The sequence below is a fragment of the Gordionus sp. m RMFG-2023 genome, chromosome 3, assembly GCF_954871325.1.
Source record: "Gordionus sp. m RMFG-2023 chromosome 3, tfGorSpeb1-WG-v2, whole genome shotgun sequence".
Lineage (NCBI taxonomy): Eukaryota > Metazoa > Nematomorpha > Gordioida > Chordodea > Parachordodidae > Gordionus > Gordionus sp. m RMFG-2023.
In genome coordinates this window covers 32942309-32957307 of record NC_088777.1, presented here as the reverse complement: position 1 = coordinate 32957307, position 14999 = coordinate 32942309, and the positions used below count along the sequence as shown (strand labels likewise).

Here is a 14999-nt window from a genome sequence, read left to right as displayed (position 1 = left end):
GATGCATCGATTTTAAAAATATGTAAAATTATGGTAACTTTTGGAATTTTAGATTTTTGATTGATTGAATTGTAAAATGATGTCAAAATAATTATGATTATAATATGAGTAGAAAATAAGAATTCATCAAAATATTGGACAACAGTGATGTTGACCAATTATTAATAAAAATGTATAAAATATGAATAAATTTATGCGCCAGTGTGATTTTAATAAACGGGGCGTTTTCGGCGTAACGAAAATATTTGGCCGACCGGCCCATAGGTCTAGATATTGCTAATAAAAATATGATGGCCATAAATTTCGTACAAAAAATTCTGACCTTGGCGGAGATTTTAACGAGCCGGACTTGACTTTTCATAAATATCGGGTCGAAACTAGTAAATTTATTTAAAAATTTTAACGGGCGGGGCAAACTAGTGCAAAAATTCTTTACGGGTCAAATAGACTTTGCACCCCTCTTATATATCTAATTACTATATAAAAGAATTAAAACAATTTGCTTAAAATTTAATAATTGAGTGGTATATATTTTTTTTAATAAAACGAATGAATTAGCTATCACATTAACAACAATAATTATGTCTTCTTCCAATCCCTGATTTAATTTATCATCATGATTGGGATAAAATGGTAGCTTATATTTTTTTAAGAAGATTACTTTTTTAAAATATCCATGAATGAATTTATGTAAATTTTGTTCAAAATTATTTATTTAATTCATTACGCTACCATTTAATTTATTTTTAAGACATTAAATTTATATTCATTTTATTAAAATATAATCTGAAAACGAAATTAAAATAGAAAAACAATATTTCATCACCGTCATCTTCTTCTTTTTTTAAATTTAGGTAATAAATAGGTATTAATAATTACGGGTAATGAAAATGATATTTAGCAAGTGTTGTTAGTTTTTATGTCTTATTTATTTTTGTAAGATATTCGATAACGTCGTGAATTATCCTTATATACAAATAAAATATCATCATTTTTAATCTCCAGATGTAGCACAAATGTTACAGACTTGAGCTGGAGTGTAACAAGCACAGACTTAATCCCAAGCTTAAGGAAAACAAATTCAGTCCATTTTGTTGAAAAGGAATTTCCATGAGCAAATAGTTTAAAAAAGAGGGTAGAGTTAAGATTATAAAGATATTGTTTAGGTTAATATTTAAAAATTGGCTATATTTAAATAAAATTTATCGTTGTTCAGTAAGTATCTATTTAGACCGAAGTTAAATGTCAATGCCCAATAATTATAAATATAATTTGCTTATATAACTTTTTTTAAATTTCATCGTGTCCTTTACAGAGTTTGAAAAATATCTTCCAAGATTTTTGCAGAATTTAAACGCTCAATTTAACAAAGTTTTTAATTAGCTTTGTGGATAAAAATTATAATCTCCTCCTATGGCCTTACTATCTGTCCAAATTGAGCCACTTAAATGCTAAGCTCTTACAAGGTTTTAGGCCATTTTGTTAAATAGTATAATGCAGTTGGTCTTACTAGTACCTACCCATATTAATCGGTTTTATTAAGTGCTCTTTTTACAAAATTGTTAATAATTTTTATAAATAAATATTATTATGCCATTATCTGATGTAGCTACCTATCAGGCCCGTAACCAATGGGGGAGGGGGGTGGGGAGGGGGATTTATTTTCCATCGCAAATTTGTCTGTTCTCGTAAATATAATTTTAGCTAATAAAAATGTCTCCTCTACACGCCCCTCCCACCTCCCTCTCCCTAAAGAATATACAATATATCATTATAAGGAAGAATTTGAAGGAAAAATTAGTAAAAGTTATTCACTTTTTAAAATAACGACTATAATTCAAATTATTTTTTTTGATGATACTAATGATTTTATTAAATTTCTTTTTACATAAAACCTAGTTAAAAAAATATAATTTATAAATTTATAATTATATAAAAATAAAATTCTATAATGAGTCCCCAAAAAGGAACCATAATTGTGTCTAAAAATTTATATTTGAATTTTTTGTCGAATAAAAAGAAATTCTCTGGGTTCATTTGTGAAAAGTCGTATTTTATTACCCAGATTTTTTAAAAACATAAATTTTGAAGGCGAAAGATGCGCTTTCGTAGAAGTCACTACTGGAGTGAGTATGAAGATTTTAAAATTTTTGTATTTGTTTGTCTTTTTAATTTCTGCCTGTGTTATTAAATTAAAATTTATGTTTGAAGGGAATGATGAGGCCAATGTGTAATCCCATATAAGTGATTTTCCGAGGGCCCAAGGTATGGTTGTCATACCATCAGGTCTTAAGCCATCTACTTGAGATATGTTTGATGGTTCAAGATTGCTCGGAATGTGGGCAGATGTTAGGCTTTTATTTACTATATGGTTCACTGCTGAGTGGCGTTGATGTCGCCCTTGACTAAATATACAATTTAGGCCATGCCTACCCTTTTAATCGACCGGTGATTTGAGATTTGCATTTGATGCAAGCACGAGGCTGTGCGATTTCACAACCTAGACGTAAACCAATGGTTACTCTCAATTGTTCATCTGATAAGAGATTACCAAGGTTACGACTAGGGAGTGATTCTAACCATTCATGACCACCAAGTCTGTTAGATAATTGAAGGAGTTGAATGCAATCTAAAGGTGGATTGATGATATATCTGTTTGGTATTTCGAGATGTGAAAAAATTTTTGTGTGTGATGATTGATGGCAATAAGGTGTTAATAGGTGTGTTTTCCTTCCATTTGTAAATAGCGTCGTCTAATAAACGATCGGTAGGAAATATGAAGCCAGAAATCATAGAATTGTTAGATAATCTAGGTGATACGAATGATGATAAGGATAAAAGATTGAGTGGCAAAAAAACCGCCTAGTTTAGAAGGTAGCTGAGCAAGTGACCAATTGAATCAGTTTAAATTTATGTTTAAAATTTTTTCTAGAAATATTTTAAATTTCCTGAATTATAGATGTGAATTCGTTTTTTTTTGATGATCGGAAAATGTGCAAAAATTTATGTATGTAAAGGCATTTGCGTATTAAAAATAAACTTTGGTGTGCTGGTAGGTGACATAGAATGTGCTCCTTGCCGTAAAAGCTTTTAAAAATGTTATGAAGGAAATCTTCTGACTTGGTAGCATTAGCTAATGGGGACCCAAGTAGGGTTAAACTATCGGGAGCAATGATTTTGTAGCCTTCCAACTTTTGTGCCTTATTGTTTAAGAAACATAATTCTGTTTTATTTATGTTGAATACCAACCCGATAGCTTGGGAATTGATTTCCAGGTGTTTTAAGGCGCTAAGTACATTAGCTGAAGGGCCACGGATGGTCCCATCGTCTAAATACCATAGATTAAGATCTAGGTTAAAATTTTGTTTGATTTGGTAGATGAGATGATGGATTCCAAAAAAAAAAAGAAGAGGTCCTATTGGATCCCCTTTTTGAATGCCCTCTTGGGATAAAATCTGAAAAGATCCATATGTCAAAGGCGTCTGAAAGCCATATGAGGATTCAATAAATTTAGAGTAACAGGGAAAAGTTTCATAGGAGAATTTTAAAAATGAGGTACAATGTAGGCTATTGAAGGTATTTTTGAAATCTAGTTTACATATTATGGAGTCTGGTGGCAGGTTTTCTAAGTAAATTCTTAAGGTATGAACCGCTATTTCGCAGCCGCCCTTGATCCCAAAACCTAGTTGATAAGAGTTTAAAATGTTGACAGCATCATGTTTGATGTGTTCAATTATGATTCTGGCTATTAATTTTCTGAAAAAGAAGCCTACTGCAATAGAACGGGTACCACCATCTGGCTTGGATAAAGCAATTAGACGTTCACCAAAAGGGATTTGGTGAGTTTGTATTGGAATATCATTATTAATTATGTTATTGCAAAAAGTTGTTAAAACCTTGATGACAGAACTATGGGAAGGATTTTTTGAATTAATTAAGTATTGAAAATAGGAGGGTCTGAAACCATCAAGACCACCTGCTGAATTTTTGTTGAAAGAATTGAGAGCATTGACCATTTCATCACTGGTAAAAATTACAGTCTGGTGGATTGGAGAGATAGGTAGATTATCTGTGAAAGCCTCGGGGTTGTTTCAATAGTTGTAATGTTTCTTCATTAATAGAAGAAAGATGGTTATCTGAGAATATAAGTTTATTTGCACCACCTATGTCACCTTTATCTATTTTATTTGATATTATTTTTCATTTGTGTGTTATATCATCTGATTGCTTTTTAACATTATAATTGTAGTTAATCATTTGAATAGTGTCAAAATTATCAATGTTTGATTTTATTTGTTCATTTAATGGGGTGTATTTGTTAGCGGGACGTATAAGACATTTGTGAGAGAAGGTTAATAAGTCTTCCCGTGATTTTAAGCAATTTAAGTTATCATTAACTTTTGTGATAAGTTTTGTAACAAAATTTGAAATTAGCAAAAAAAAAATTAAAATTTTTAGAAAAAAACATATTAATTTAAAAACCCAAAATTATTTTTTATAAAAATCTAATATAGCCAAAGGCCCACATAAGCGCTAGAGATCCAATAAAATTTATAGGGGAAAAAATTTACCTAATAGTGCCCCTCCCCCTCTTAACAAAATCCTTTGCGCCTATGCTACCTACATTTTAACTTTCCTAGATTAATACCTGAGTATTCTTTATGAAGATAGAGGCTTGTTAAATGTTAATTTTGAAAAGTAACTAGTTACAGGTAGTAGTTATAATATTTCAAAAATAACTAGTAGTTACAGTTTGTAAATAATTTTTATATTCCATCATTTTTACTGTTAATTATACAAATTATCAAAGTCTAATATGATTTAATCGAAAAAATAATAGCACTGAAAAAATATACCATGATGTAGCAAATGTTGTTCATTAATCTTTAGAATATAAATCAATTCAATTCACAAAATTTAAAATTATTTCTAAATTTGATTCAAAAAAATTTGTTGAAAAGTCAAAACGAAGATCTATCTATAGTCATTATAAAGATTATATTTATAATTCTATATTAAATTAAATTAATATTTCATTATATTTTTTGGAACGTTATTGTGAGGTTTTTAAAAAGCCCGATTCAGCGATCTTAGCCAAAATAATATTATGTAAGCCTCGAGATTTGGCAAATAGAGGTCCAAACCTTTCTGCCATCTATGAGCAAAATATCGAGGCTCACATAATATTATTTTGGCTAAAATCTTAATCGGGTCGGCTTTAAAAATCGACCCGATTTGAGCTTAACAACCCTAGTTCTGTGTTTCCATTTTCGTTCCCATAAATATAATCAAAGTTCAGTTTCATGTCCTTTACAACATTTTTAGTATATGTGCAATTTCATCATTTAAGTCAACTAATCTAAAAATATTCCATATTTCTATTTGAATTCCCTATTTCTATTAGATTCCCTGAATCCTGATGTGAGCTTGAGTTAATCTGTATAAGATTTTTGGATTTTATGGTGTATCAATTAAAAAAAATTTTTTTACAGAATAAGAATATAGGCTATAATATTGGCATTTTTCAAATATTTTCTGCCCACATTAATAAGAAATGTCCCTTGTCCTACTTTGGCTAATTTAAAAATATGTATAAGTGTTCACATGGCAAAAAACCACCACTATATCTATTTATGTAAGAAAATAATACCATCATGCTTGATTGAATGTTTAGATCCTTATGCATATCGGACATATCCATCAAAGCTATACCTGTAATTTAAAAAAAATATATATTAATATAAAATATTTAAATGTATTATATAATTATTAATCATCGATAAAAGGAAATAATAATGTTAATTATATGATTTTAATTATTACCTCATGAGGAAATAATGTTAAGATTTGTTTAAAATGAAATTGATAATACACGAATTAAAATATAAGCAACCCCTACCCATCTATGTCATAAGTGAATCAATCGGGTAAGGAGTTTTTACAATAAATTTGATATTAGAAGGCGGAGTTCCATACCTCTCGTTGAAATTGGATGAGTTGCATAGCAGTCCTAAATCATCAGTTTAATTTTTTGGGTGTCTTATATTTCATAATTTTTGGGCTAATTTAACTACAAAAACTATGATAAATTTCTTATCTTGTGATAATCTTATTACATTAATACATAACATTAATGAACTTATAAAAAAAACACTAAAAGAGATTAGAATGCTATAATTACAAATATAAGGGAGATGCACGGATACCTTTACATCATCGTTAAAGGTACTAATAGCTAAAATCAATATTTAAATATTTTTTATAAAAATAATAACCCAATATTATAATAAATTAAATTTTTTGATTCTTATTGAATAATTTTTTTTTCGCAATTATAATATAGTCTATTTCATTTTTTTTTATATATAAATACTTTTTCGCAAGATGGCATATTTGAAGAAATGGTTCATAAAAATTAATAACAATCAAAAAATTAATTTATTGTAATCTTGGTTTGATTTTTTATAATAAATTATCTTGATATCAGAAAAGGGTATGGGTAACAAGTTAAGCAGGCCTTGATATCGTTGATGCATCTTTGATATAATAGAAGTCGTTTGATAAGGGAGGAAGGAAAAGGTATTCAATAAAAAATAAATAAATTGACTTCTACCGCCTTTATAAAGTCATCTTTAAATTCTATAATATTTTTTACAGTGAAGAAACAGTACTAAGTAATATTCTCGTCTATTATATTTCCATCAAAATTAAATTATTGATGATAATTTTTTTTCAATACATTTATTTTAAATAAAAATATTAAACCAAACTCTTAAGGGTTCGATTTTAAAAAAAATTATCTTTTTTTTCACTCCCTTTATTACAAATTCTCTTTTATCTATAAGGAAAACGTTGAAAATAAATATTTTGACCTATATCCTTTGTAAGACCCCATCTTTCTGCTCCTGTTTGTCCTATTTTATTCACCGTCTCATAATAGGATTTTGCTGCGTTATTTGAAGCTTTTATATAAATTGATAATTCAAATTATTTATAAGTATTCATTTCTTCTTCCCTTTCCTCTCATTCTTTTCTCCATTTTTTTCTCATTTTATATTTTGTATAATAAATTGTAAAATATATTTTTTTTACCATTTAGAGTTCTAATGTAACTTTTCCCTGTATTTATCAAAAGCTTGTTTTGCGGCAAGAAATGTTCCGTTAAATTCTGAAATAAAAATATTTAAATATTGGTAGTCAAAGAAGTTATAGTTGCTTTAAACTAATTCCATCTTGCAATTATTGTACCCTTTTCTAAAAAATGTTTTATGCATTTAAGCGAAACTATATTGTTATGGACTTTATACAATTCAGTATTATATAAAGATGTAGTGAGTCTTTCTGGAATAACGACTAATCCTTAATCCTCAGGAGATAACTAAAAATTTCTCAATTTTAATAATCTACGAAGACGATGATTTTGCCAGGACTATGTTTCAGCATTTATAAATTTCAGATGATTTCGACAAACACTATAAAATTACCTGAAATTCGTAGGCATAGAGGCTGGAGTACATTTCTAGTAAAATCAGATTCATTTAAAATTGGGAGATTCAGGATATCAGAAAGATTTATACTATAAATTTATTAGCGGTCAGCGCAGGAAGCTTTAAAAAGCTTTTCGGCCAGTTTGCAATTATTTTTTGGCCTGAAAATCTTTTTATCCGCCCGCGGTTTCGGTCTTCGAGCCGCGCTGACTTCCTATATTATACAATAATTTTTAAAATATATTTTAGCAAAATTTTTAGTAATTTCTCCGTCTTTCTCTTAGAAGAATGTTGTAAATTAGTTTTTAAAGTATTAATTTATGAATTTTATCATTTTTATTTTATTGCAAAATAAAATCGATAAATATTATCATAAATATAAACTTTATGAGTTAAAATAAAATCTCCTTTAAATTATTTATATTATTAAAAGTGACTTATAATTATATATAAAGTAAAACATTTGATTAGAGATTTATAGATAAAAAACAGTGTTTTTTTCATGAAAGAAATCATAAGAAAAATTTTAACCAAGATATATAATAATGATTAATTATAAATTGGAAAGACTTTAGTAGCAGAGTCAAAGACCTGCCAGCCCGCCTCGGAAACAAAAATCCGAGCCGAGCTTAAAGATTAAAAATAGCAAATGATATTAATACCAGTTGAGAAATTATCTTATGGATAATTTACTTTAATTTACATCTCACATTTCAGATTTCCGGTTGAAACAATTTACACACAATACAAGACCATAATTATTTGGGCCTAAAACTATATGAGCTGATAAAAAAATTTAAATTTTGGCCAAGCTGGGCTTGCGAAAGGAAAATAATTCTCAAAATTTAGGCTGGGACCAACAATTTGACCTGTAAGTCTCTGATTTGAGCAATCTGTCTCCAAATTTTGATGAAAACAAAAATACTATAATAATATTCTTTTTCTTTGTTAAATTGAATTATTTTCTTAATTTAATAAAAAAACACGTATAGAGTTCCCAAATCCTGTTTAATGGAAAAGTGGAAATACTTTTTTATGTATTTTAAATAAGGCATTAAAATGAATATAAAAATTTAATTGATTATTAACCAGTCTTTTAATAAATTGCATTTAAATAAATAAAAATCAAATTATATTCTAAATCTTGCAAATGTTAATTTTTTTATTCCAAATTTATCACTTACAGATATTTTTTGTAATTATTTGGCCTATAAAATTTTTAGAAATCTGGACAAAACAATTTAAAATGGTATTGCGTGCATATAATTGCTTTTATAGATTTAAATTCCACTATTCCTCTCATTTGTTTATTGTCTATTGAATAATGAAAAAAATTTTAAAATTGAAGCTTTCTATAATTATCAGTTCAATATATCCGAGTAATGAAATATCATAGAAGTATTTGACCCATTTTCGGTGAGGAAGTTTTGTATAATCAACGCACCTCATTTTAGTTGTAATAAACAATTTAAGGTTGCAAAATTGATCAAACAACTTTGACTCATTTAAAGGAACATTTTTATCTTTCAAAAAATGTATAGACTTTCTAAGTCTGACTACTTGGCATTTTTACTCCATCCAACATATTCTAATTCTTCTTGATATTCTGACCTGTGATCAACATATTAAATGCAATGTCTATATAAATATCTTTCAATGCATCTACTATGATTTTTTGTCCATTTTATTATATTTGCCTCATATGTTGATTACTTTTATTGGAAAAATATTTCATTTTTTCTTTCAGTTAACAAATATTTTAATGATTTTAAATGGTTTTAACATTTCTATAACTAATTTAATTTTATTTCTCAGCTGATTTAATTTTTTCATCAATCATATACATCAAGTAATGGGCGGGCAATCCAAAGATATGCGTTTTTATAATCATTTCAAAAAATTTCTCATAATTGGTGGATTGTTAATTGAAAGAAAGTACGATTTTAAGACTTCGTACATTTTAAGAAATGATATAAGGAAATTGCATCGCATTTTTGAGTGACAATAAGTTGTTTATAATTAAGGTCAACGAATTCAGAAAAGTATAAGATGTGGATACATAAAAAAAAATTAATGAAAAATTATAAACGACAAAAGAAATCTAAATAAACAAAATTTATTGTGATGTAAATTGTAAAGATACTTTTCCTGCAAGTAAAAAAAATTTGTTTTAAAAAGAGGACAAATTAAAGTAAAATTAAAATAGATATCGGACATATTTTGGACATCTCAAAGAGAACGTCTGGTTACTCTAGACTAGGCCTACAAAAAAATTCGAATAATTAGAATCGAATCGAATAATTACGAATACGATAAATTTGTTTTATCCGAATACGAATAATGATTTATTCAATTCGAATAAAACGAATTATTCGAATAAAACGAATTATTCGGAATATTTAATAAATTGCTTTTAATAAATCTAACTGTCATTTCTATTTGATTACCTTACAATCTGACAGATAATGTGTTTATAAAAAGACTAGCACAGATTTAAAAAATCTCTGAAGTGGAAATTAAAACAATATTTAAATTTTTATTTGCCGTATTTTTCGAATCTCACGAGAAGTTTATTTTTTGAATATTATAATAAATTATATTAAAAAATTACACAAACCAAAGGTATATAAAATATAATATATCTCTACAATAAATTATTGTTAGTAGCCTAGTTAGAAGAGAATGCTTCTGATGAAATAGTTTTGCTTGATGTTGAAGTTGACAAAATTTCCTCATAAACAGAGCGATTATATTGGATCTATATCAAATCAATAAAGACGGTGAAAAGGCTGCTTGCAATCATTTCAAGAGAATTATAAAATTTAAAGGCAAAACAACATCCCCTCTTATTAATAATTATATAATAGGTTTCATTCACACTTAGGGATTACCTATCTATAATATACATTTTAATTTTGTTTATAACTTGATTACATATTTTTTATCATCAGATTATTGATCACATATTTTTTATAATCAGATTATAATAATCTATATTTTTTTAAATTACGTATATATGTTTTACTTTTAACGTTCAATGTATTAAATATTTTTATTAATAAAGTATATATCAAAAAAAAAAAAAAATGTCAATATATTTGAGTATGATATACAATTATTCGAATAATTCGAATCGAATACAAATAATAGATTTTATTATTCGTACGAATACGAATAGTAAATTATTTGATTTGTTAATATGAATAATGCACTATTCGATTCGAATTCGTTTTTGAATAGGCTTACTAGACACGTGTTTAGACTATATCCTACAATATAACTCATTGTTAATTTAAAACTTATGATTAATTACTATTTCTACCTTCTACAAAAGCTCCCATTGACACTTCCTTTGTGAGTTTCACTTTAACAAAGAAAGTTCCATATTGCGTTATTTTTTATTTTATTCCATATTTTATTTATTAATTTTTAACATAATTATATCTACCTAGTAAGAAGTTATTATGGAAAAAAACAATATTGATTCTTAGATGTGCGTCCACATTCAAAATCTAATTTTCAAAAATTTATTATTAAAATTTACTAAATCTGGACGCATAATGTATAAATGCGAGAATCATTTTTTTTTGAAAAATTTTTTGACTTTGGACTCACTCTTTGTTTATTATGAGTTATATAAGGGCTGGGCTGAATTTGTTTATCAAAGTTTTAGGAAAAATCAATCGAATTGGTTTACACTAGTAAGCAGATTCGCACTTGGCAAATACCTAACCTAATAGTTATTTTTTTAAAAATATTTACATCCCACTCCACTCATCCTTAAACTCAGATCTGTAGATGTTTACATTTAAGGCCTGACACTGATTTTAAAAAAAAATCCATTTCCCAAGCCAATTCAGCATTGATTTTTTTACAAAGTAACCGACTTGGATTTAAAAAGTTTTAATCATTTTACGGCTCAACTAGGGGCAATTTTTCGAAATTTAATCATTCTTAATAAAATTGGCTGTATTCTCATTTTATAAATGGTTTCAAAGAGAAACTGAAAAAATGAGAACAAATGAATGTTAAAAAATCCATCCAGTACATGAGCAGGTAATGGGGGGGGGGAGGTGGGGGGGGGGGGGGGGGGGGAGAGAAGCCGTTTGCTTCAAAATTCTTTAAAGGAGATAGGCTTTTATAGGTGATGTGAAAGGGTGGCTAGCCATCTAAGAAGGAATTCATTGGAGCGTTGCGAAAATTTTTAGACAATTTTTTGGTAGTTTGTAGTAAGAGTATTAATAATGTAAAATATTATTTTATAAAATATAAAGGATTACAATTATAAAAGTGGAAATTTTTTAGGGGGGTAGGTATATGTTTTTGAGGATGGGGGAGGGGGGGGGTTGCCTCCACTGAATTTTCTCTTAAGTGAACGCTGGATCCATCATTTTCGTAACTGGCTAATTGTTATAATTTAAATTTATTTTAAAAATTTGGCCTGACCCGGATTTATAATATTTTTTTCAAATCGGTCTAGGTTTGAATCTTTTATTTATAGACCCGACCCCGATTGACCGTGACTGCAGGTCAGGGCTTTATAATGTATCATTTTTATATTATAAAATTAAGAAAAATTTGTAAGAAAATAAATAGAAAGGAATTAAAATCGAATTTTATTGAATTGTGGATATTGTAATTGTAATTATGATATTCTTTCTCGAGTTGTAAAATTTAATTAAAATATTTTTGAACTTCAGTGTTTTTTTTTATTAAATAATAAATAAAATATCAATTATTGATCATAAAATAAAAATATTAATTATCATTCAGTTTTTTTTAAGGAATTTTGTTATTTTTATGTTTTCTTGTTTTTTTTTAAAGAATTTTCTTATTTTTATGTTTTCTTGTTTTTTTTTAATTGGGAGAAAGAAATGCTAATAAGATATTAACATAGTTATTATTTACTACTATATATTATTTTCAAATTTATTTTATTTTTCAAAATTACTTTAAAAAGAGGAAGAAATATAGGGTAACTCATTTACAAAGTTTAAATTTGTAAAAATTAATATCTCATCTGTATACATATACACTAGTTTACTATTTATTTAAAAATAATAAAGCAAGTAAAATAATTTAGATTATAATATACTTTTGTTGGTAATAATGTTTTAAAATGTTATTTTTAGAAAAACTCAGGATTAGACCTTGTGTCGTATAATAATATCTAATTTTATCTACTATACATTAATATTACTTACTTATACTTTCTTTCCTTACTTTTATTTTCTTCCCTTTCCCACTTTTTTTTCTCGTTTTGTGGTTTTGTTACTTTGAATACAAAATCAGGAAATTTTTTTTATAGGTTATTGTTTAAAAAAATTAAGAGAAGTAAAACTTAGTTCAAATATCCCATTAAAAATTTTAATTTGATATTTAAAACTTTTAAAATATTTTGTACATTTTTTACAAACATCGTGAATTTACATACATCCCTATAAATTAATCGAATATTTCATAAAAAAATTGTAATTTAAGTATATTCTAATCTGTTTTCTTTTTATAATTTACATAAATTTACTATTTTTTAAAATAATTTAGCAAGCCTATTCTGATTTTATAAATTAAAGCTAATATATTAGCTTATCCTGTCTCAATCGGAAACTGGTTTGTATTGACACATTTTAAAACAATGGTTTGAGTAACAAAATAGTCCAGTATATATTTGAAAAATAATCTTTGAAAAAAATCATAAGAGCTATTATATAGCTCACTAATTATACTACTAAGGTTAGAAAAAAATTGATAAGGATAATCATTTATATATAAAGAGACGAGAGTATGAGAATTTTTTAAAAAATAATAAAATATTGAAAATGAAATGAAATCAAATCAAAATTATCTCCTACCTCCCGCAATTTCAATGGCAATCTTGCGTTATACACCCCCCCCCTCTTCCATGACTAGTATTATTATACGGCAATGAAAATGGCACCGAAGACTGGGGAAAATTCAAATACACATTACAGAAATAGGAATGATTGGCTGGAGTCGATGTTTCATTACACTTAACCAGACTATATAGATTGAAGGCATCTCATCAATGATAGCAGAATAAATCTGATGAATGAAAACTTAGTTATTAATCAAGTTTAAAATCCGGGTAAAAATAATATTACTATTATATTAAAAATATCAGATATTCGTGGACATATTATTAAATATAATTAAATATTTGGTTATTGGGACCCACGCCTCCCTACATTTACATTGTTTTTTGTTACGTAAACTTTTGATAATTTTTTCCTTATCAAATTTAACTATTATAATAAAATTCAAAGCTATCGTTCGCGCTAGGCAATTAGAAAAACCTAATTTCCATGCCAACACAAGTTGGATTTATACCTAATGATTGACAGAAACATAAAAGTGGAACAAAATTTTCTGTCCTAGTTTTCGCTATAACTACTAGGTTATACTGTATACCATAAGTTTACATTTTAAAGAATATGGAAGTCCTCTAGTGGATGTTTGTAATTAGTATGAAGCAATTTTAATTTGATGGTATTGCATTTTCAATAAAAATCTGAAAACAAATCCAGAAATAAATTTTTTTTAGAAGTATGCATGTAGTAACTTATCATTTTTTATTAAATAATAAGAAAAATCCAATCTCAAACTAAGTCTAAACGCTCATATTATTTTTTTAAGGCTCAAATCATTCTGGATATTCTTCCTTATAAATATCTAATTTCTAAAAGAGTACTAAGGATTTTTTCTTAAAATTTAACTTTATGAATTTAGATGACTAGGAAAAAGATTTTATTTTATATAAATAATTATTTTGAAATATGGGGTTTTAAAGGAGATTGGTTAAAATATTACCTATCGAACCTATGTACTAAATAAATGACATTATAATTCAAAATCTTAATTTTACCACCATCCCAATCAAAAAAATAATTAAGAGCTATCCTATTTTTTTATAAATATATTATTCATTAATTACATCAAAATGATCGATATAATAATATTAATATTACTGATGTTTTAAAGAGTGCTGGGAAACAAGGATTTTATACACCTAAAAAAATTCATGCCTGAGTTTGAGATCCAAAAGGCTTAAAATGTATTCAACTATATAATCAATAATTATGAATCGAATAATTTAATTTTGTTTATAAATTCAGTAGAGCCATTCACTCTTTCCTTCCTTCGTAAAATAAATTTCTATTTTTTTTTACCTTGTAAATGTCCTCTATCAAGGAATGAATTTTATCGGTTTTATTTAATGTCATTTGATAATTTATACTGTAAGAATATATTCTGATTTGGAAAAAAGGAATAAATATATTGATAATATCTTTATATAAAATATATTCATTCCCCTTACGTCGGTGATTTTAATTATAAAAATTCTTCTCAAAAGTCGATTTTTGAGGTATTTTAATAAAAATGTAATAAAATTAGGAAGTTTATAAAATAAATTATTTTAGAAATATTTCTTCATATTTGATTATTTTGTTTTTGAAAATCAAAACATTTTTTAATAAAAAAAATAATAATATC

General features: G+C 26.6%; 1 protein-coding gene across 1 annotated transcript in view; it reads right to left on the bottom strand.

Moving 5' to 3' along the window:
- LOC135926907 (uncharacterized) overlaps positions 1-14769 on the bottom strand; it is a 64271-nt gene extending 49502 nt beyond the window's left edge. Inside the window, exons 1-4 of the mRNA XM_065462841.1 lie at positions 14675-14769; positions 7093-7168; positions 6873-6962; positions 5651-5712 (exon numbers count right to left, since the gene is read on the bottom strand). Of these exons, the coding sequence (XP_065318913.1) occupies positions 5651-5712; positions 6873-6962; positions 7093-7168; positions 14675-14728 (282 nt within the window). The 5' untranslated portion in view covers positions 14729-14769. The remainder of the gene's footprint in view (positions 1-5650; positions 5713-6872; positions 6963-7092; positions 7169-14674) is intronic.
- Positions 14770-14999: the final 230 nt, after the last annotated feature.